We start from the raw sequence: 24,079 nt of genomic DNA on the forward strand, positions 1-24,079 counted from the left end.
CTAAAACATTACTTGATCATTATGGAATGAAACAGTCCTTGGAAACCTGGCATCACAAAAATCTCCCTTTCTCTCTATGCAGTTTTTATTTGGGATCTGCAGTCATGTTACGTTTCTGGACACTTTCCATTAAACATGATAGATTTGCTCTGCAAATATAATTTTAAATCTCACAGGCTCATCCTTTGCTAAATAAAAAGCTGTAAGATGACTAATACAAAAAACATAAATATGTCTTACAATTGCTCAATATGAAACTTTTACAAGGTGTGATATTACACAAGAAATGCCCCTAGTTCCTGCTGAAGGAGGTGGGCGTAATAGGACAGACTGAATAGGCCCAGGCTTTAATAATTAGACACTATTTATTTAAATTAAAGATCATGGTCCACTCCTAGTTCACCATTACCCAGTTCATTTCTCCAGGGCAGATAGAGGTCTCTGTAGCTACAGCAGGTTCTCAAACCTTAACTTTCTTTGCAAATAGACCTCTATTTCAAACAGATCCCCCAAGTCAAATATAGTACTGTATACCACATTAAACAACAATAAACTAAATGTTCAAGTAATGATGAACTTGATTTAATCCCACAAAAAGCAGGCAATTGAGAGTTAACCATGCCACCCTTAATTTGCAATTTACAGTAAGCACTGAGGAAATGAACACATCCCAGTTGGTAGCAGAGATCCTGCAATGACAGAAGCATAATGGAGCAAATTAAGGACGGAGATTAATGTAATTATGATTCTAAAGTGTCTGCCAGGAAGGATGCAATGCAGCTGACTTCATGTAAAACAGTTTACAGTGTGCAGTTTGATTACAAAGTGCTTTGGGTCATTTTACAGCAGAGAGATCCAATTCCATGATAACACTCCATTAAGGATTATGAGGACAGTTTCCTCACTGGACCACTACACTGTAGGCGGGTTTCATTGTGTTCAGTGTGGTCTGTTTCCCTTGTGCATGTCCAGCATTCAGTCAGGTACCCAACTGAGAATATCCTGCAGCCACACCAAGGCTAAAATCCAAGGCCTGGATTTCCTTGCATTTGTGCAGAAGCCCACCCTGTCAACTTCATCAGATGTCATGAAGTTTAATGCTAACCAGCTTCCTCAGAGTCAACTGGCTCTTGATATTAACAGGTAATATTCTAAAGGGCTGATGAGAGAGGTTACTGAAATGTGAAAACCAGTCAGGCTTACTGACTGTGGGACTTGAGAGGAAACAAAGAGATAGAGAAATACCCTATCGTCCCCCTCCAGACATCAGGTATGGTCTGCAAACATGACCCCATTTTATACACAGGCTGACATGACATGGCATGCTGCAAGACTGAGCACGTGTACACAGTTATGGGAAAGTGTGCGTAGTTTCTGGAGCAGGCCATGGAATCTCATTTGTCAATAACACAGCAACAGAAACACACGAGCAAGGTTCTCAGGTGTCTTACTATGTGCTGCTGAGTGAACGGAGAGATGTGGAAACAAGACACCACATTATATCTTTGTGCCCTGGGTATTGCAGGGGATAGGGGAAAACACAGTCTGAGTGTACAACAGCAGCATCCCGGACGCTCATGCCCAGCAAAACGGAGTCCTTCTTGGGCATGTGTACTAACCTGATCTTCAGCCATGCATTCTGCAACAGTGCTTGCCTGTTGGTGAATGGAACTGAAATAATGACTCTGTAATTCATACACCCCACATTTCCATTCTAACTCTACTGGGAATAATTCTTTGGTATAAATATGCATGCTCTAATGCTGATTTAGTTAACAGTGGTCATTTTACATTACAAGTGAATAAATGTAAAAAACTCTTATTCAAAACTGTAAGTCGATGCCCCATACCTGCAGATACTCAATACTGTAAATTTCAACAGACACAGACTTTCAGTCCATGAACTTCACATGACTAAAGTAAACCAGCCCTATACAGATGGCTATAAAATGGTTCACATGCTAGATTATCAAAGATCAGTTGGTGTTCTACTGCTGGTAAAAATCAGGAGGCAAAAGAGAATGTAACGAGCAGAAAAAACCCCCAGACAATTAAACCTTTAAAAATGCCTAGGATTAGATTAAGAAATTCAACGTGTATATGTGGATTACAAGGACAAGGCAAACAGTTAAAACCCATCAATTTCTATCAACTGATATAAGCACATTCACAGAGGTTTTTACAATAAGGTTCAATTAAGTGTGCCATTGCAAAAACTAGAGCTTAAGCCAGAATAATTTTTGTGGAAAGGACATGAATATATGGTAAGGGCAGTGAAAGGAGGAGAAAAGCATGGAAGTTGGAGAGAACCAGGTAGAAAATCAAGGGAGAGAAGAGAGACATGGAAAACAGTGGAGAAAAAAGCTGCTTGAAGTTTCAAGCAAACTCACAGCCTGTGCTCTGACACAGACACCTCCGACAGCACTGACAGAATATTAATCTTTCTCCCCCATTCTCCTCCAAACAAAACTGTGGTTCACTGAGATAGCTCTGGCATTCACATGAACTGGCTTCTGGTGGTTTTGTTTTCTCTACTTCTGCCAAAGCCATGTGGATAACATGGCTGAATCTCTGCATCTTTAGCTGCTTTTGCAGGGGCAGAGGGGTTTTATATCTTTCTATTGCTTCTGGCGCTCTCGGTATGTGACCACGAAGTAGCTCTCTCTCGGCCTGGCCAGGAAACAACAATTCCATCATGTGGAAATAGTCAGGAGTGGGTAGTTTATATTTTACTCTAGTGCAAAATGAGCTTTTTAATGCCTTCTTCTTTTTTTTAAGAGCAAAACACCCTATCCCATCTTGGCCAAATAGCTTGGTGATGAGGGCACGCAGCTGAGATGGAGGAGACTGAGGTTCAGCTCCCTGATCCAAACCAGACAGAGCGGGGAGTTGAAACCTGGCTTGCTGTTATCCTAGTGGAATACCCTAATCTCTGACACTAGAGAGTTAGGTTCAATTCCCTCTCTGTCTGGTTTGGATCAAGGATTTGAACCTATGTTCTTTCCTCTTCAGCTGAGTACTCTAATCATCAAGCTATTGTGTGTCCACAGAAGGGTTCCTTTTGCTGTGAGCAAACCCTCAGAACAAACAGAATGTCAGAAACTATTCCTATTGCTACATTAAAACATTTTCTTCAGCAGAATAACAATAGCATCACAACTGGACAGCATGTTCTGTCAGGGTTTAATCTTGCATGGCATAAAGAAACGCAACCAGCATCTTCCAAAAAAGCTTGGCAAGTGTGTCAACAGAGTCCTCTCACTAGATCAAACGAATTCATGAGCTTAAAGCAAAGCATGGTCTTCAGTGCTTTTCTGGATAAAGGCACTGCCCTTCATAGTCTGAAGAGTCAAATTCTCAGTAAGAAGTTTTTTTTCCTTGCATGTTTTGGTCTTGAGACTTTTTGCCTCACCAAACCAGCAGAGTTATGGGAACAGATGCTTAAGCAGCACTTTATCATTCTGCCATACTGCTTAAGCCACTGCTTAAGACTTTTTTTCAGCAAATACAAAAAAGCCAGTTGTTTGATATAGAAGCTCATTAAGCCTGTTGGATTTTATTTTCTAACTTTAAATCCATTCAACTTAAAACTGAGCATTTAAGCTTCTCTTTTATTCAATATAAGTGTTTCACTCAGGATTCATTAAAAGAGTAGACAATACAACTTCCAGTGATATAAAGTTGAATTCAGAGTACAGTGAAACAAAGAAAGGCAGATGAAGGGAATCAAACATTCAGATGTCATGGCAAAGACAAAAAAAAAAGGAAGCATTAATTATAGGGGCATTTGTTCCATGTTTCTATCTCAGCCTGACAATGTATTTCCATTCACAACACAGAGCACAACCTTAATTTCTGTCACTTTTTTCATTTTCATGAGAAAGGTTTCATTCATATGTCTAAATTTTTAATAGAAAGGGAACTCAGGGTTCTCACACAGCACCTTCAAAAACATCAGCAAACTTTATGAATCGACTTAGCACCTAAGTTTGTCTGTAATAACAAGTGTATCTTGGGTTGTTCAGATGGAGCAGAATCAATTTAATCTACGAATTTCATGGATCTTTAAAAATAAAAACATCTATCAAGACAAGGGGAAAGGATGGGAGTTTCAAATTCAAATTTTACAATCATTTTTTACTGACCTTTAGTTAATCTGTTTTCTGGTTTTTCTACATGAAAACGATCACTTTTCATCTCTCAAGTATTTGAGAGATTCCATTAATGTTGCTGATATGTCTGGAAATGGTTACCAGGAAACAATGAAAAAGAACATAAATGCCTAGCTATCGAAGCACACTTTAAGAATAAATTGCTCTTCTTTTATGACAGGCATTTATCTGTTGACTCTACTGAAAATATAATGAGTATAGAATGTCCTCCTTTATCTGTCCTGTATTACAGTGTTCTGCTTTATCTGTAAACAGAGATAAATCACTAAGAAGAAAACTTGGGCTTGGGGAGTTAGTCTTTTGCTGTTGAAGTACAAATTATGGGTTGGTTACAAGAAAATTAACCCAATTAATTCCTACCTGTCTCCAAATTACAAATATTATTAAGGGAAAGTGCTGAAGCTAAACAACTGAGAGAAAAAAAATCTGTGAGAGGAAACTTGATTTGAGCCTGTGCACATGGTATGAATCCTTACTTTAATAAAAAAATACAACATTCATTTGCAAAGAAATACTTTTTTTTTAAAAAATGTATTCCTTCCTTAATGTTAGGACCGAAAATAGTCATAACATTAGCCAACCTCTGAGTTCCATCTAAGATATAAGGCATACAAGATACCCTTCTCTTTCTGCACAGTTGAACATCTTCTGAAATTCATTGTAGAAAAAAGAAAAACTTCAGCATCAAGACATTCACTGTACCCCACAACAAGCTCACTTTTTTTATATCACCTATATCATTACAGTTAGAGTAAAATCCAGTATGTGTAATCTGGCTTTTTTTTTCACTCCCCCTCCAGAAAACTATGCCTGATTTTGAATGAAGAGTCCAGGTTTAATAGACTCATTCAGGTAATAGTTTTGTGATAAGAAACGCATGACTCTCCTTTCATATTAAACCAGAGTTTTCTGACCTGCCTCCAAGGGCAGCTTTCCCTGGGTGGATTGTAAAGAATGAGAGCAGTTTATATCTGTTCACGTTCCTCCTTCCCTCTCTGCCTTCCACACGAAGTGACTATCAAGTGAAGCCTGATACGAACGAGAGCTAGCAACAACAAAGCATTCACCCAAATGCTTAGCTAGGCCTCCAAGCTTAAATCTCAAGCAGCTGAGGAATTTGACAAAACAAGGTTTCAATGTAGAATAAACCATACAATTTTCACTCTCCCAGAAGAGTCCTGCTTTCCCAAATAACCCTAGTTTAACCAAGCCACCTGCCTATGTCAGGGAAATTAATGAACTTCTAAAGTAAAGAAAAAACCTCACGATGAAGAGCAAGCCCTGTTTTTCTAAACATTGGAAATGCCAGAACCACAGCAGTGTACCTTCTTTTTTACCAAGGCATACAGGGAGCTCTAAATTAAAGCCCAATTCCTGGACCTTACATATCCAGCCACTGCACTGCACATTAATCTCTTTCCTCAAGTCAGTTGCCAAGTTTGCAGTAACACTGTGTGATGCATGTCTGGAACCATGAGCTTGGCTCCAAGAGAACTGTGTATTCTGTTAATACAGGGGTCAAAATACCTGTTTAAAGAAATTAACTTTTTTATAGGAACTTCAAGTTAGCAATTTTTTTGGTAATCCCTATTGGATTAAACTTTTCCCATTGACAATTGCACCTCATGAACAAAATGCTATGTATAAATCCTGGACAGCTCATAGAATTAGTGAAATGGACTTGTAAACATGTGAGACACAGATGTTGCGGCTCTGTTTGCCTTCATTTTTTTTTATTCAAGAAGTAGGGATAAAGAAATACAGCAGACAAAGGATGACATCGGCATTGTGTCCAAGAAAATGGACAGTTGAAACAGAAAACAGGATTTCAAACAGCTCATAACAGATTGACATTTTAGTGTTTGCAAAAAAAAATTAAACTTAGCCCAGCCTGCAATAGGAAAGTTTCACGGAAAAATTAGTAAAACTTCAAGGAATTCAAAGGACAAAGTATTTTTATATAAAAGAGACTTGCTTCCTTTAATTGAATAGGAACCAGACTAAATTCAGTCAGAGAATCATATTTTCTTTCAAAATTGACCTTAGGATTGTATATCTAATATTAATTATTTTTATCCATGACTTTGGTTCAAATTGATATGGTAATGTCAATGACACCTAAAGCATGAACTCCCTGTAGGTGCTGTTTATGAAGTTTAGATGACCCCAACCTCTGCAGCCCAGCTGGTGTCCTGATTATGCTGAACTATGCTTTGCACAAAGCTGATAGGAAAACTTGGATCCAGCTGAACTACTAAGGAGGAAGGGAGATATTTACCAAGAGCTCCTAATTAACTAAGTGTCCTTGCTTGCCAGCTGTAAAAAAGCTCGTATTGTATAAAGAAAGTAGTCCTTTGATATATATACCTATAGCCTAAGATGCAACAATCACATTTTTTCAGAAGTAATCTTCCTGCTTTTCTAAGACAAAAGATGCTGAGACACAGTTTTAAGGGCTGTAAAATTAATTTTTTTCTCATGCTTAATACACTCCAATTTTTTAATAGGTCTGCATGAGAAATCTGAAAGATAAGTGTGCAGAGCAGAGACAAAGGGCTGAAAAATGTGTCCATTTCTAGTGCTATACATGATAACCTACCACTCAGTAGCTTTAAGACACATAGAAATCATTGATAAATGGAGAGTGTGGATATGCTCAAGGAGCCACATGTATGTGCAGGGAACCCAGCATCGCCTGAGGCTGTCGAGCTCACTGACACAGCATAGAGTGACTCTTCTCCCTCGTAGGAATGTGTCACAGAACCAGCTCTAGGCAAAAAAATGCAGGCACATACATGTGCCTACAGGAAAAGTGGGCTGTTCAGAGCAGTTCATCCCACTTCTGGTAGGGGAACAGTTCAAAACCCCTGCTAAATCTCACTGACAGGAAAATATAAGAAGAGCCCCTTCATCACATCTCAGCCCCAGCCCAGACTCAGGCCTGTGTGAGCTGGCCTCTGCCATGTGTGCAAGGAGCTGAGAGACTCAACTCATCTCGGCACAGTGGTGCACACAGATGGTGTCAGCCCAGCCTCATGTCCTGCAGCCCCACCAGTCTGGGGTTGAGCTGTGTTGCTCTGGAGCAGGAGAGCCGTGGCAGAAGAATGAATCTCTGCTCAAATGTTTGGAGAGAAGAAGACATGACATATTCCCTCCAGGTCCTAGCACCCCTTCCCAGGAGGTCAGTATTCATGAGAGACACCTGGACTGAAACACTGACACTGCTTGAAACCTCCTAACAACACTAGCTACTTAATCTCACTTATTCTTTCCCTCTGTAAAATAAAAAGCAATAAAAATACTAATATCAGAGCTCTCTTCAGTGAGCTCTTTGTAGGGATTGGTAGGTATCATGTCCTAGTTACTGGTTTCCTTTGTACCATTTTAAACTCTAACAGAACTCGTTACAGTGAGCCTATTTTCAATTCAAAGCAATGAATTAGAAGCAGAATTTGAACTGTTTGAGATTAAATAAAATAAAATTCTTCTTTAGAGCAAGTAACTGCCAAGCATACAATTACAAACCTATTTTCAAGAAGTTATCTATATAATCATGTGGATGATATCAACTACTGAAAATATTGGCAAAATATGTATTTACTTTTTTTTTATTCTTAATACAATGACACAATGAATTTTAAATTTCTCATAGCAAAATCACTGTTCTTATATTTGCATAGTACAGTCAGCTTGAGTGAGGCTAAGTAAAACTGTGATTTCTTTCTCTAAGGTGCATCACAGCAATTCATTACAAACAGCAGGGATAGGATACAGCTTGCAGAATGGATTTGGTTCATTTCAAAACATGATAAAACTATTGAGGACATATATGGAATACATTTTTAAGTAGAACCTGTTTATGATCTTTTCCTACGAGTGTGAGTTGAGAGGCATAAGAGGATCCCTGTGTGGAAATATGAATGTTAGTACAAAAACAGATTTAAATTTAGAGCTATGTTGACTATCATATAAACACCTTTAATCTACATAAATCAGAAACATATTATTCCTGTGTGATGAAATTACTAGCACACATCACCCCAAACAAGCACCAGTAGAAATTACTAAATTTCTACAAGCACTTTTCTAAACCCTGTACAAGTGCACGTTATTTTTGGGAAAAAAGAATTGAAAACTCTCTTTTATAAATATTTCAGAGAGTTTAAGAAAATTTTATTAGGAATATTTTTGTATCCTTCCAGCTCTTTCTTTGACAGTGTGAACTCAGCTACACAGATCTCAGTGAGAGACAAAAATTCTAACTAATAAAATCCTTCTCTAAATAACTCCAAATTAACTTTCTGCATTCAAAGCCTAAAGGACAAGCACCAAATACACTGAAAAATTTGCAAGGGTAGGAATATGTGCTAAACATCCTAATGAAAAACCAGGAATCTTTTATTTTCAGTGGTTTAGAGACATTGTTTTGTGACCAATTAAATATTACTTCTCTGAACTGAAATTAGGATATGGATATTTCCAGCATACATGAAAGAGCAACTCTTTTTAGTCACTGATGATTGTATTTAGACACACACATGTACACATAGGTACACAACTAGTGGAGTTGTTTATGATGCTTTCCTGTTTGTTGAAAATGAGAGAGACACAGCAATAATAGCAAGTGAGATTGTAGAGCCAAATGCCAAACGCAATTTAGGTATTAAATCCATACTTATCCATAGCTGTCTATTCTTTTCACCACCAGATGTATCGTACACAAAATACAGCTAACAACATAATTGAATATGCCAGTCAACAGCTACTCCTAAATTCTGCTTTTCTTCTCAGTGAGCCAGGTAAATTTTTCAATCTCTGGGTTCATTTTCTGCAAACAAGTCTGCTCAGCTCTAGTAGATGTTTTCTGTTATAACTGTGGCTGGCTACAAAGCCTAGGAATTTGCTTATCAGTACTTTTCCCCATTATAAAGTTCTCAACACAGAAGAGTCTGTAGTGATTAAGAAGCCATAAAAAAAGCTGGTGAATATTCTCTCTGCTTCATAATTTAATTTGATTCAATGACCTTCGTTTTACATTTAACTGTGTTCCAAAGCTAATTTCGAATTGGATCACTACCAGCAAGTCTGGATTATGCACTCAAAGAACCCAAACCTCAGACTCGTAAGGATGCATTCTACAGCTCTGCAGTTAGGGAACAGGAGTAATTCCCTGGGACTGAAAAACCCTGACTTTGCACTGGTTCTGACTGCCTGTGTCTCATTTAACAATCAGAGACTACATAGCACAAAGAATATCGAGGGTTATGGAACAACCAAAACCTTCATCCTACAGACACTTATGCCTGGGCTTAACTTTACAACCACATGTAAAAGTTTCTTTGATTTTAATGGAACTAATCACAAGAAGAATGCGAGCAACTGTTTGCAGGATCAGGGTTCAGCAGGTCATGAATTGTACTTTAGGAATATTTACAATGAGTTGCTTGTGGATGACTTACAGAGAAAAAGGCTTTACCAGAAAACATTTCTAGATAGCAAACAAATTCAAGAACTTCACAAATGTAAAGGGCAGAATTTGTGACTAATTTATTTCCCAAAATTATTCATGGATTTTTGCCATATGCTAACATCAGGAATCTATGAACAGTAGTACTCCTGCTGAGCTAGAGAGAAGCAAATTTCTGAACCTCATGAAGCATTCTGAACCCCTTGAAAGAATTCCCAGATGTTTGAATGGGGTCATTTCATTCCTTTCTTGAGGGCTCTCAGTTGTAGAGGCCTATAAGCTGTACTTAACAACACCATCTATTTGAAAAACACTGAGATAGTCTCATATACACTGTCATCCCTGTGAACAAGAGTATTTATTCTACATCTCTTCACTGAGCCCAGAGAAATGCATTCTCTACAGTCTAAATACCTGGTGCGAAGAAGGACCTGGAGGAAAGCCAGCTGGCTTAAGCTCAGCCAGTGTGAAACGGAGGTGACACATGCTGGCACACTGAAACACTTTGAAGAATTGGCAGGAACTTTCACTGCCTCTCCAGTTGATGGCATCTGTCCACCCATTGTCCAAGTGGCTTTACAATCAGCTAGACTGCAAATTTTCCAGGCATCATCTTTTTATTCTGGGTTTGCACAGCACCCAGGACACTGGGATCCCAGACTGTACAACTATAAACTACTGTGACGCAAACAATTAACAATACTAAGCACAGACTCTTCCCAAGCCCACCTCTGGTTGCAGGTTCTCTGTATTAACAATAGCAGGTATGATATCCTCTATCTGTGGCTGCACCAAGGTTGCAGCACCTCCTTACCAAGACACAACATGTAAAGTTAATCACGTCTTTGATCTCCTATGATTAGGAGGACAAAACCTGGCATTACTTTTGAGTCTCAGTCGTAAACCAAATTCAATAACGCTACTTTACTTTGTAAAATAAAGTCAACCTCAGTGAGATGTGCAAACCTGACTTCGCCTCTTGTACTGGTGATCAATTCCACTGGTCTCACAAAAGCTACACTAGTATTTAGAAAACATGAGCATTGAATGGACTCTCTGATTGTCAGACAGCCTTTTTCTCAAAAAAACAAAGTAATGAACAAAGTAATCTCTTTTTTGCAGCAGGCTAAATAAATTGCATAGTAGTGCAAACGAGACTGTCTCAGTGGTTTTAAAAACATGATCTTATTCCTTGTTTGAATACAACTTCTAGGCCTCCACAACTGAGAGCCTTTGAGAAGGAAATTTTTTACCCTTTTTCAGCAGGCTAAAACAAAAATATTTTCTTCAGAAAAATATACTTACTGATGTGAGATCAACATCAAAAATTTTGACTACATCTTGTTCATTTTCATGGACACTTTCAGTCATTACTCAGCTGAATAATGACTGATGTTATTACTGTATTACACATTAAGTTATTCAAAATGTTAGGGAGAGGGAAGTCTTGCATTGGCTTAATTTTTCACAAGCCCTAGCCTCATAAATCTGAATTTCAAAAAGTCACAGTTCGATGAAAAACACAAAATTTCTAGGGTGGTTTATAGTAACTACCGGATATTTTCAAAATTCCTGGAAACTGAAAATCCCACTGAACTCACTGTTATTGAAGTGCTCATTTTATTTGAAAACTGGAACACTTCTCCAAGTGACTAAACACAAGGAATAATTGCCTAACCATTGCTCTTCCCTCTTGAAAATATAGATGCAGATAGACATTTAATCTGAAATGAAAACATTTATTTTTCCCTGTCCAGAGATTAAACATGAGAGTTGTTTCTGCCACATAATCAAGAAGAACTTGCATCCAAGTATGGAAACACAACAAAAAAAGATATCCATTTTGAAGGGAACAGAGCTAGAAATCCATGGCATGTTTTTATTCAATTTACTCTATCAGATTATAAAGGAGAAGCCCCACACCAATGTGCCTTTGAGGAAATAGTGTTTTATGTGTCTCCCACTCACTGTCATGATAAGATTCAGGTGTCATTTTTCATTATGATTACAGCTCTGGCACACTAAAAGGTTTTCACCTTTTCCATTCATTTAATATGAGTTGTTCCTGACAGCTTTCAGATTGCAAGATGATAATGATTGCAGGCATTCTGGCAGAAAATGCTGAGGTTATTCTATATCAATCTTCCCCTCCTGTGCTGTTTTTTTCCTACTGCTTACCCAAGAGCTAAAATCCAGTTGCCCCACATTATTATGAGATAACTCTCCCATGTCTTCACTATACCAGAGATTATTTCAAGATTTTTTTAAAAGCATTTCTTGAAGCTTGTAGTTTTAAGAATACAGCATCAAAGTTTGTTGAATGAGGCACATTTTTTAATCCCTTTTAGGTTCCAGTGTGATCAGAGTTTCACTCATTTTAGAGTGAAATCTGGGCACAGACACTATCTCAGTATCTACAATCATGTACTTGGAGCTGTTTTAAAAGGGTCTGTGGTATTTTCATTGCAAACTTTAGACTTTCTTTAAAACACGGTAAGTATCTTGATTTTCTTAATACTCACGAGTATTTTCTGAATAGCCCTTGTTAAAAGAAACAAAGCTGTTTAACATGTACTGTTTTGCACTTTCTTTTGGATTTCTTGATTAGGCCATTCTCTGCATTGAAATATTTCACACAAATTCATTTCCTTCTTTGTCTTTTTGCTATTACAAAAAAAAAAAAAAAGGAGAGCAAATATAACATTATGGATTAAATGTAACTGTACAGCTGGTGTGAGATAACCTCCTGGGAAACCAGCCTGATACCCTTCTGGGCATGTTCTCCTGGAGGTGTTCCACTGCTCACACTGACAGCAGGACCTAAGGGCACAGAACAGCACAGCAGGCACTGCTGTCCTCAAACATGGGTTTGTTTGGAAAAGGAGGACAGCAGCAAGTGAGGTGAGAAACAGAATTTATATTCTTTGGCATAGCCAAACGCTGAGAAGCAAAAGAAGTCAGTGTTTATTAGTCCTAATACAGCCCTTTAAAATAAACATAAAATTACAGGTTAATATGAAATAGAGCAATGAATGAAATGCTATTGCTGAGCCAGTGGCATCACCTTTAATTAGCAAACTTTTCTCTTTTGTTAGCTGTGAAACAGCTGTGTCTTTCACTGCCATTTTATTAGTAACACAAATGCTTTCACTGTAATTTTTATAGACCAATTTCCACATTATGCAGCCTTAGGGTATGTGCTTGAGAATATTTTTTTCAGATATTAATATTTCTACTGTAGGTTTGTATGAAGATTCATTTTGATAAGAAATTACTACAAATTGAGGCAAAAATAAAGCAGTATGAAAGCTGTGGCCAGATCATTATTAATTAAATCAGGATGAGGACATGAATAGAAGAGGGTGTGCAGGAAATAAATATGATCCACAGAGCCTTGAAAAATAACTTGCAAAACTTCCTCAGTGTGGAGCAAAACCGCCCACTGGGAGACTAAAATATGCTTATGTAGCCGGACAATGGGGTAATAATATTGAAGTTACTAAATTCAAAAGCCCAAGGAAATCCATTGTAGTTTTAAGACACTGAGTCCTCTTTGGAGGATCAGCTGCTCTGAAGCCATAGTAATGGCCTCAGCACTTGCTTGACCCACAGAGCTATGGAGTGGTGAGGATTACTGCCTCTGCCCAACCTCCTCTCCAGGCCACCACTACCCATACTAGAGGAGACAGCAACTGCTTTGGGAGGGGAAGCAGCCATTCCCCTTCCTACCCCAGCACTGCGGGACTGACAAGGAATGTTTCTAGCCCTCCAGCACCCTTCTGCACGGAATCACAGAATCATCAAGGTTGGAACAGACCTTCAAAATCATCTAGTCCAACCATCAGCATAACACCAACCTAATCACCCATAAATCAAAACCCCAAGTGCCATACCCAGACACTTCTTGAACACTTCCAGAGACAGTGACTTCACCACATCCCTGGACAACTTATTCCAATGCCTAACCATTGTTTTAGTGCGAATTTTTTTCTAGTACCTAATCTGAACCTCCCCAGGCACAACTTAAAGCCATTTCCTCTCATCCTTTCACTTGAGACAGGACAGAAGAGACTGGCCCCCACCTGGCTACAAGCTCCTTTCAGGTAGTTTTAGAGAGCAATAAGGTCACCCCTGACCTTCCTCTTCCCCAGGCTTAACAACCCCAGCTCCCTCAGCTGCTCCACGTAAGACTTGTGCTCCAGACCCTTCACCAGCTCCATTTCCCTTCTCTGAACACCCTCCAACACCTCAATGTCTTCCTTTTTGTAAGGGGCTCAGAACTGAACAGAGCACTCGAAGTGTGCTGTCACCAGTGTAGAGTGCAGGGGAAACACCACTTCTCTAGTCCTGCTGGACATGCTTTTCTTGATACAGGCCAAGATGCCACTGGCTTTCTTGGCCACCTGGGCACATAGCTGGCTCACAGCCAAATGTAAACCAGCACCCTCAAATCTCTTTCTCCTAAGCAGTTCTCGAGCCACTTTTCCCCAAGCCTATATCGATGCATGGGGTTGTTGCAATGCAAGTGCAGGGCCCAGCACTCTGCTTTATTGAACCTCATGCTGTTGGCCTCAGCCGATTGATCCAGCCTGTCAAGATCTCTCTGCAGAGCCTTCCTACCCTCCAGCAGAATAACACTTCCATCTAATTTGGTGTCATCTGCAAACTTACTGGGGATGCACTAAATCCTCTTGCCCAAACCATTGATAAAAATATTAAGCCAGACCAGCCCCAATACTGAGCCCTGGGGAATACCACTAGTGACTAGCCATCAACTGGATTTAGTTCCATCCTCTACCACACTCTGGGCCCAGCCATCCAGCCAGTGTTTAAACCAGTGAAAAGTGCACCTGTTCAAGCCAAGAAAAGCCTCAGTTTCTCCAGGAGACTGTGGAAGATGGTGTAAAAGCCTTTACTGAAGTCTAGATATTCAACAACCACAGCTTTTCCCTCATCTTCTAAGCAAGTCACCTTGCCATAGAAGCTTAGGTAGCTCATGCAGGACCTGCCTTTTTTAAACCCCCACTGGCTGGGCCTGATCCCCTGGTTGTCCTGCACATGCTGTGTGATGGCACTCATGATGATCTGCTCCATGACTTTCCCCAGTACCAAGGTCAGGCCAATAGGCCTTTAGTTTCCCAGATCATCCTTCCAACCCTTCTTGTGGATGCGTGTTATATTTGCTTATTACCTTCTGGGACTTCTTCAGTTAACCAGGACTGCTGGTAAATGATTGAAAGTGACTTGGGAAGGTCTTTTGCCAGCTCTCTCCTTACTCTTGGGTGCACCCTATCTAGGCCCACAGACTTGTGGGTGTCTAATTTGCACAGAATGTTACTAACCATTTCCTTCTGGATTATGAGGGCTTCACTCTGCTTCCATCCCTAACTTCCAGCTCTGGGAGTTGTACCTCACTTTTGAGCCTCACGTCCTCCCTACAGATCCCACCATGCTCCAGGCAGGTCCCCTCCATCCACTCACCATGCAGCTGCTCAGTTTTGCCATCACTGTCATGAAGGTTCACACCAGATCTGAACCAACATTTCCCGGTCATAGTGACATTGTTAGGTAGTTCTGCTCCATACAGAGCCTTCTTGCTAAGTAGCTCTTGGTAAACAGAACAGCACAGAGCTCAGGGCAGTGATTACAGGCTCATTCAAAACAGCCGGAAACTTCAAATGGTTGGCTGACAACTCAGAGCTTTAAGACTTGATAGCAGAAAGGAGTATTTTCAGGATTAGCTCACACAGCCAAAGAGCTGGTTACATCATAAAAATAAAATCCTTTTAAATCGCAGCTCAGTGGAGACAGTTACATGCCAATTGACCTAACAATTTGAAGCTCATGGGAAGGCAGGCATGTGTATATAATTTGCATTATGCCTTATCTGATACCTTTGAAAACAAGAAAAGTTTTAGTCATTCAAATGTTTAAGAAAGTGAAGGTAAGATTAGTTTCTACTTGGTGCTGGTATCAGACTACACTGAGGAAACTAAGGACTATGTGAAAACAGAATAAGCTAGATGAGGTAGGACAGTGGTGGTACCTCAGCATTTTAGCTGAGGAATACTCTGGCACCTTATGAAATCTGATGCAGTCATGGTCAAAAGTGGAACCACTGCATAATGGAATGAACCTCAAAAGGAAAAGCAGTTAAGCCTCTACCACCTTCCTTTTCTTTTAAGATGCCTTGAAGTGAGACACTTCATATGATGGCTGTTTGGCTGTGGGTGTTGCATCATCATGGTTTGAGTGCTTCTGACTATTTCCCTTTAACTTTGGAAAAAAAATATACTGCCAACAACCAAAAGTAAACTGTACTTATCCACACATAATTCACCCATACCTTAAATCATGAGTTTTGCTCCACAAAACATAAACTGTTCAGGGTCAGTGCAGGATTATCCCATCAGAAACACAGTAAATGAAGCCAATACAATAGGAAGAAAATTGAGCAGTTAGGATATTTTTGTTTCCCTTAAGTAACACAAGAATTAAATAAACAAATGAGTTAAACTGCTCTCATGCATGATTTGCAGGAGAAAACATTAACTGCTTGAATGCCAAGGTTAAACTAAGCTTAAGAACACCCATATGTCAACACAAGAGCTGAGTCAGTAGTACGCTATGAAATTAGAAAACAACCTGCAGTTCATATTTAAGGAAGAGTATTAAGTGATTTTTTTGTTTTGTTATTAAGTACAGTGATTGCCTATACAAGTTCCCTGCATCAAGACATTTCAGTTGAATAATAGTTTTAAAGTTCTAAGTTTGACTTAAACTGTAGACCATCAAAGTACCACCACAGTGATTAGCAGAGCTTAGGCCCTGGAGGGAAAGCATCGGGTTTCAGATTTGGGTTGTGGGGAGGAGCGGGCACAGAGAATTCAACATCTGTCTCAGAGAGGCTGTGCAAAAATAATTTGGATCCTTCTTGTGGCACCGAATAAACTCTAGACAATAAAAATTGAAACCTTTCAAATGCTTCTTAACTCAGTGTTATTAAAACCCTGAAATACTCACCTTTTTATGAGAAATGGTCTAGAATCAAAATTGTAATGACAAGCATCTGAAGTGAGGGATTGCCATGAAGGACAAAAATAGGAGTGAAATGCTGATCTTACATCACCAGAAGAACCCTACAGTAACTTGACTGCAATGGACACATTCTACTGGATTACAGCTAGGTAAACTGAGATCAGCATCTCAGGAAAACAAGATATTCAGTAGCGAAGAGTTATGCTATTTAGAGAAAATAGAAAAGAGGGACTTTCAAGACTTTAAGTAGATTGATTTACTACATCTGCACACTGACCAAATCACTAGATGGTATTACTGCTAGAGGCACTGTCGTTTCCAAACTATACTTTCCCCTCTCAAATTATCCTTTTGTATGAAAGGAAGTATCACAACTGCAGGAACTTCAAAAAACCCCATATTGTGTTAAAGAAAAGGAGAAACTTAAACAAACCAAAATAAAATGTAAACAAAATTAGTGGTCTGACTTAAATCAACAAAATCATAGCAACCCAGTAAAACCTGAAAATCCAGCTTGACATTGTGTCCCTCACTGAAACTTGTATGCCATTTACTCATTTGTTTAGTTTTGTCGGTTTTGTCCTGCACAAAAGGTAAGGATACTTTTAATTAAAAAATATTATATGCACAAAATTACATTTCCCAGAATACTTTAAAAATTTTTCCACTAACTTTTCAAATTTCAGGTCTGGGTAATGAAAATCATGTTACAGGCAAAACAGATAAATTCCCAGGTTAGGTAAGAATACAAAAATCTTAAACCATATAAAAGACTACCCAAGTTTATCCAGCCCTCACATACAGCAGAGCCTAAAACACAGACTTCTTGATTTCAATGCATACTTTTCAAATAAGAAAAAGATTTGCCCTGGAGACAAATTATCTGAGTAGTCTGGCACTGTCTCAGTATGCTATCATGTCTTGCTCTCCTACGTACCAAAGTCCTTTTCTTCCAGGTTGCTTAGAGCAGAGGCAAGACTAGTTATGAACAGGAAGCTTATTCATTGTATCCAAGGTAGGGTGCATGTACCCCAGGGGAGACACATGACAGTCAACTGGAGTGCAGGAAGAAAATATTTTTTGTGCTATTAATAGATGATATTTAAAAAAATAAATTGTGATTATTTCAGCTTTATTTCATCCTTTTTCTATTTCTATATTTGGATATGTTTTACAGTATACTTAATTTATTGTTACAATAGTACATCTACACAACTTATGAATAAATATACACCTACTGCAGATATGTGCTTAAAAATGTTTTACTGATTATTAAAAAGTAGAGTATACATATAATGCTTGAAAATACCTTCACCCATAGACTCAGCCTGAAAAATTACACTGTCAGGAACTGATAATTCTTAAGCTTGGCTGAATTTGACTCATGATTTTGGGAACAGGAGCACCTGCACCTCATTTCATCATACTATACGTTTTGTTTAACTAGCCTTCATGCTATACCCTTTTAAATGCTCTTGATCAGCTGATGTAGAAAACCGAATTCCTATTTAACACACTAGAAATCCAAAGTATGGAAAAACTATTCAAGACTTTACAGAATATGTCAGTTCACCACAAGCTTCCATTTTACTGTATAACACAGAGGAGAACAAAAGCTCAAAATACAAATGTTTGAAAACTCTGACTGTGAGAAAAGTAAAAAACCCTTTTGTTTCCCCAGTATGTGACATTCTCTGGACTCCTTTTCTCGGTTTCTGAGAAGGATCATAACCGCAAGTAACCTCAGAAAAATGCTCTGGCTTTAAAAAAAGGACTAGAAATCTAACGGGAAGAATTATTATTATTATTATATAACTTCCAGCACAAACTAAGAGATACAGGTGGCTTGGATCGTCCTTACAAATACTAGACTAGCCTGCAGTTTCAGATGCTTTATATAAGGTTACCTTAGGATGTAAAGACTATTCTTAGCTAGGTTTAAATCAGTGGGAATTTTGCTGTAGACTCTAAGGGACACCTTCCACAATTTTGCCTTAATGAGGTATCAGTGCTTGCCAAAAACTGCATCTTGATTTATTTTCAAATTATTGCTAAAAATATTTGACTTAGCATATAATGGGTTCAAATTTTCAGGTGGTATAAATCAGTGCAGTTGCAGAACTATGCCAATTTAATCCACTTGAGGATCTACCAGTGAGGTTTATCCCATTTAAGATCATTCATAGCAGTAAAGTAATTAATTTTAAAATCTTCCTGGTTTTACACGGTAGGCAGTCACAGTGGTTTCACCCAGGGCTATTGCATTTTTGTGGCTATAATCAGCAAATCAAGCAAACCCATCCTTACAAAAATGTATTATTCCTTAAAAATAAGTATCCAATTAACATACTTTTTCTTTATTCAGTCCTGGCACGACTCAGAAATTAAATGCTACATTTAAATTTAGACAACACAGATGCAAACTTGCCTTTGCAAGGCTGCTTACAATAGAGAAACTTTGAACAGTGATTCATTGCTATTAAAAAGTTGATTCATATTAGCTATTTGCACAACTTTGTGTTACTTGTTAACAACTAGAAACACCTGTACAAGATCAAGAACAAGTAAAATTCAGTTCATTTTACTTGTTATAGAGTTTGCAGGATAAGAGGGAAATTTGCCACTTGAAGACCTGTGCATTTAGCTTTACAGAGAGAGAAAGAAGAAAAAAAAGCCATCTTAACACAACTGCAACAGGGAAGTAGCCTCTTCCCCGTTACTTCTACAGGCATGTACTTATTCCATGCTGCTGCAGAGTAAAAGAAGGTGATTCTTCTAGCAAACCTGTAAGCATTTAAGAAATTTTGGTGTTTGCCTCATTTTAAAATAACACAAGGCATTTGGAAGTCAAAGATTAAGTAACCTGAGAGAGAGCAAATCCATGTCATACATATCAATTATGGTAATTATATGCTTGCATTGCTGTAGTGGATTTTTGGACTAAAGCACACATAATGCAAATAACATAATGGAAAAAAAGGAAAATAAAAATGCCATGGCCTAACATAATGAAAGTTAATTTATCAGGTAGGAGCTTGCAGCATCGAAAATTGTTGTGAAGTAGTTCACTGGAAAAGTAACTTGATTTTGGATAAATCTTTATTATTGTACTTTGTAAAAGCACTAGCAGTTTAGACAAAAACTAGATATATGAAATCTTAAAAACCTTCACCTGCCCATTCTCCCTCTAAGATTCCATCTAGCAAATGCTTTGCAAAATATTTAGCAAAAGGTAAGATTGACCAGGAAGTGATATTTTCAACAGCAAAACTTGTTCAACTTCTGCTCTGCTATAGTATCTTCTGAGTCAAGTTCTTCCCACTCAGAAAAAAACGCCACATAAAATCAAGTAATCATCCAAGTCTGTAACTATGGAAGTGCTGTGTGAAATAAATTTTTGCAGATGGCAAACTTTCCACTGGTTTCCGTGGAGTTGTAAAATAGCACAGAATAATTTGGGTTGGAAGGGACCCTTGAAGGTCATCTTGTCCAGCCCCCCAACAATGAGCAGTGCATCTTCAACCAGATCGTTTGATTAGCTTGTATGTAGAACACAACATAGAGTTATAGCTAGTATTTTTTTTATTACACCTTGTAATTAAATTTATTTCATGACAGAGAATATTAATGTGTGTTCATTCAATATGCACTTCAACACTGATAGGCACATTAGTCGAGAATTATTGTCTAAATGTTTCTTTGGGTGGCTAAACTAGAATATTTTTCGTGACATGAAAGGTCTGCACATATTATTTACTTCTTTCTGGTTTTTTATGATGGCTGACAGTGACTTGTAATTCTCTCATAATGTGCAATATCACTAAACCTGCTACACCTCAAGTTATTCAGGCATACTAAAAAGCCATTTCAAAAATTAAGGAAGTCTACTGAATTCTGTGTAGCTCAACTATCCATAGATAAGATCTCTCACATGATTATAAAGAGTGTGAAAAAAATGAAAACTTTAATAAATACCAACATTTTTTTACTGCAACAGGGAATAATGAAAAAAAGTATCACTCTGAGGTAAATTGACAAAGATACTCTTGGAGGAAAGTAAGATGGATAGATGTTTTAGACTGATTTGAAGATGGAGGTAAATGTCCCATGGATTTTGCTAGAACAAGGATTATGAAGTATAGGTTAAGTTATCCTGGATATATTTGCCAATTTCCCTGATATGACAGGAGCAAAGAATATTTCCAGTAAGTAAATGTGACTGCCATTAAATTACTGACTAAAATGAGCCTTTCTTTCTCTGACAATATCCCAAGACCCAAATTAACATACACTGCTCCAAAGTCAAAGACTTCAGTTAGTGGCAAATCAATGTAGTGATTTCTAAAAGATACATCGTTTTGATATAGTGTAAGGAACTGCTTTCTAATTTACTGCAGTGAATAAATAAAGCATTGAAATGCATAAACTTAAATTTATCAGTTTCACTGACCTTGAAGTTGGCGTCCTTTGTACAAATCCTTTGTTTTTGTTGGGTGAGCTCTGGCACCATTATCACATTTAGGTTGTTCATACCTAAAGAACACACAGGGAGAGAATAAAACCATTCAAGGTTAATTTGATTAAGACTTAATTTATTTCCAATTTTGTAGTCCAAAAAAAACCTCTTACCTTCTTGTAGTCACAGAATAAGCCTGTATTTTCATTCAGAGGGCAATGCAACCTCATCTGCCTATTTTTCACTTGCCCCAAAGAAACCCATCTCTATGCTCCAGGAGTTGATACCAAACTAAAAAAGTATTCTCTCTTCTAAAGCCCTTTCTACTGGGAGGAAAACTAAAGAATTGCTATAAATTAGTACAAAATAGAAATTATTTTGAAAACTATACCAAAAAAACCCCATAGAATCAGGAAAAAAAATAAGGCTGTCCCCCACCTACAAAACCAAAAAGTCACAAACAATATCGCAAACAGTATTCACGTTGGGAAACGCCAGAGAAGCAATTTCAAAATCACAGCAAGGCAGGTACTGCAGTTAGGTACTACTGCAGCTCTAAATTCATGTGTTACTGTATCTTCTCAAAAAAAAAAAAAAATAGTTTAAGTAAGAAGGGTTAACCACAAATGTTTTGAACAAGAGTTAAGAACTGATAGGATTTACAGAAGGAAGGTAATTGGGCTGGAGCTGCTTGAAGTGAATTGTGAAAAAGATTGAATCTCCACCTGCTGCTGGAATATTCTGGCTCTTCTATGCTTACTGAGTTTACTTAAAGTCACTTTGTTAGTCCAACTGGTAACAAGAAACTGTGCTATTTGTACTTCCAACAAACACTGACTTATGCAACACCACCAGCAATATCCTTTATGCAAGACCAGGAGGCATGGGAGCATCTGCTGCTGAATTTCATCTCTTCTTCCATGTCCCACTATCAATGCATGGTGGTTTTTCACTCACCTCGACAGAATCTCTTTCTGAGAGATTTTTACTTTATTATCCTAACATAGGTTGAAGTTGCAGAACTTGCATGTAGCATTTCAGAGAAAGTTTAAATTCTCAGTTAGACGAACATGAATTGTGTCTACTTACATGTGTGTGCATGTACTTGTTCACTGATTCTTTTATCTAGATTCTTTCATAGTTTATATAACTGAAGTTCTCCTACTCTAACTTCACCAAAATCACATTTACTGAGTGGCATAATGAAATGTCATATTAAAATATACTAATCCAAATTCTTTTGGAACAAAATATTTCTAGAAACATTGAATGGTGGCAATGTTCTGGATTCAGGCCAGACTGCTTCTAAAAGCAATGCCTAAATATTTTGATCTTAATTATCAGGCAGCATAGAAAACCACAATATTATTTTTCCTTTGAGGGCTTAATTTATTTACACATCATCTGATGAAACTGACTACTGGCCCACCAAATTTTGGCTGTTGCAAGAAGGTACAGTGTTGTTTTCATGGACGTGGGAGAGCTAAAGACTCTTTTTTACCCTAAAGAATGGCAGAAATAGAAGGTGCTTTGATAACATGGGTTGGATTCAGACACCTGATGGATGACCACTTCAATCAGCCAAGAAAACAGTGAAAGGGAAGTCTCTGAGCAATACTCACTAATGCAGTATCTGGCAAAGAGCCTGGCCCCTGATTAATCTGATACCTGACTCTGCATTCCCCTCCTTCTTTTTCGTTACTGTGGCTGCTCTGTGCCTTCATTTTATATTTTGGCCTCTACTCTTCTACCCTTCTGGCTGATATTTTTGTTAAATACACATGTAGTTCATCATACACAAACTAAATCTATAAAAGCCCAGTAGTTGTTAAAATGCTGCAATGTGAAAAGTCTATGTTTAAGTCTTTAAAGCAACTGAAGAAAGAAAACAAGTCATTTAAAATTTACCATACAGGAACAGCCATGCTTAAAACTGATAAGAAAAACAGACTTGCCTCAGCTTTCATGGAGAAAGAGTGGGAATGGGATAGTATGTCAGAATGGAGCACTGTCAGGTTAAAAATAGTGTAGTTAAAAGACATCCCAAGTTACTCTTTTGAATTTAAAAAGGGAAAGAATCCCTAGCAGTAAATGTATATCTAGAATTACCAAGGGCTTATGAAAACTGCTTTATACCTCTGATCAGTCTGCTGGGAAGTGATGAGATTTACTGAGGTGTACAAAGCAGTAGAAGACGGAGGCATCCACAGGAAGGATTCTACAGTGTGGGCAGCTTCATGAAACAGATTATTTATGGATTTTCTTAAGTTTAGAGAATCTTGTGCAAGTATGGGGTACTCTGCACAAGATCCTAGTTGCTAAAAAGTCACAAAAGTCACACAGCCCCACGGCCCCCACTGAGCAAAAAGGGTGAGGTTTATGCTGTGATTTCCAAGAGGCATTGGGAGCCAGCTGGTGAGGACCACACTGATAGACTTTTGTGGGAATGGTTGTTTTTACCCTTTAAATGCACTGCCTCCTTTTAATCCAGATTTTTTCCACAACTTCATCTATTTCTTCTAAGTCTTACTGTCTTAAATGTCCTAGAGAGATTCTTCATTGACATAACTTTATTTTAACTCTAGAGTAAGATTCTTTTTTTCTGAAATACCTTCACTGACAAATGGTTTGTCTTTTTTTCAGATGACAGTGTATTAGAAGGTAAATGAATATTAATAATTTCCCTTCATTTTGAGGATCTTATTTAATGTGACTGCCATTTATTGAGGTGTTCAAAACCTTATAATATGACAAATGTCATCCTCATTAATACATTCAAAACAAAGAACACGCAGAATATTGAGCTGTTCTGGCAATAGCTTCCCAGATCTGTCTATCCTTTCATTGTGGTCCCTCAGTGATTCAGTTCTTATTTGCAGAACAGAGATTGCAGTATGCTATGCATCCATCTTGCTACCAGGAGTACTAATGTTATCTGTTCCTACA

The 24,079-nt window shown here is 38.1% G+C and overlaps 1 protein-coding gene across 4 annotated transcripts in view; it reads right to left on the reverse strand.

Annotated features, from left to right (window-relative positions):
- The window catches only part of SMOC2 (SPARC related modular calcium binding 2), a 140,753-nt gene that overhangs the window by 15,577 nt on the left and 101,097 nt on the right, over positions 1-24,079 (reverse strand). For all 4 annotated transcript variants that reach the window (XM_032102391.1, XM_032102390.1, XM_032102393.1 and 1 more), the window contains exon 9: positions 21,128-21,210. In XM_032102391.1, coding sequence (XP_031958282.1) covers positions 21,128-21,210 — 83 coding nt within the window. The remainder of the gene's footprint in view (positions 1-21,127; positions 21,211-24,079) is intronic.

This window comes from Corvus moneduloides, chromosome 3 (assembly GCF_009650955.1).
Source record: "Corvus moneduloides isolate bCorMon1 chromosome 3, bCorMon1.pri, whole genome shotgun sequence".
In the NCBI taxonomy this organism is placed as follows: Eukaryota; Metazoa; Chordata; class Aves; order Passeriformes; family Corvidae; genus Corvus; species Corvus moneduloides.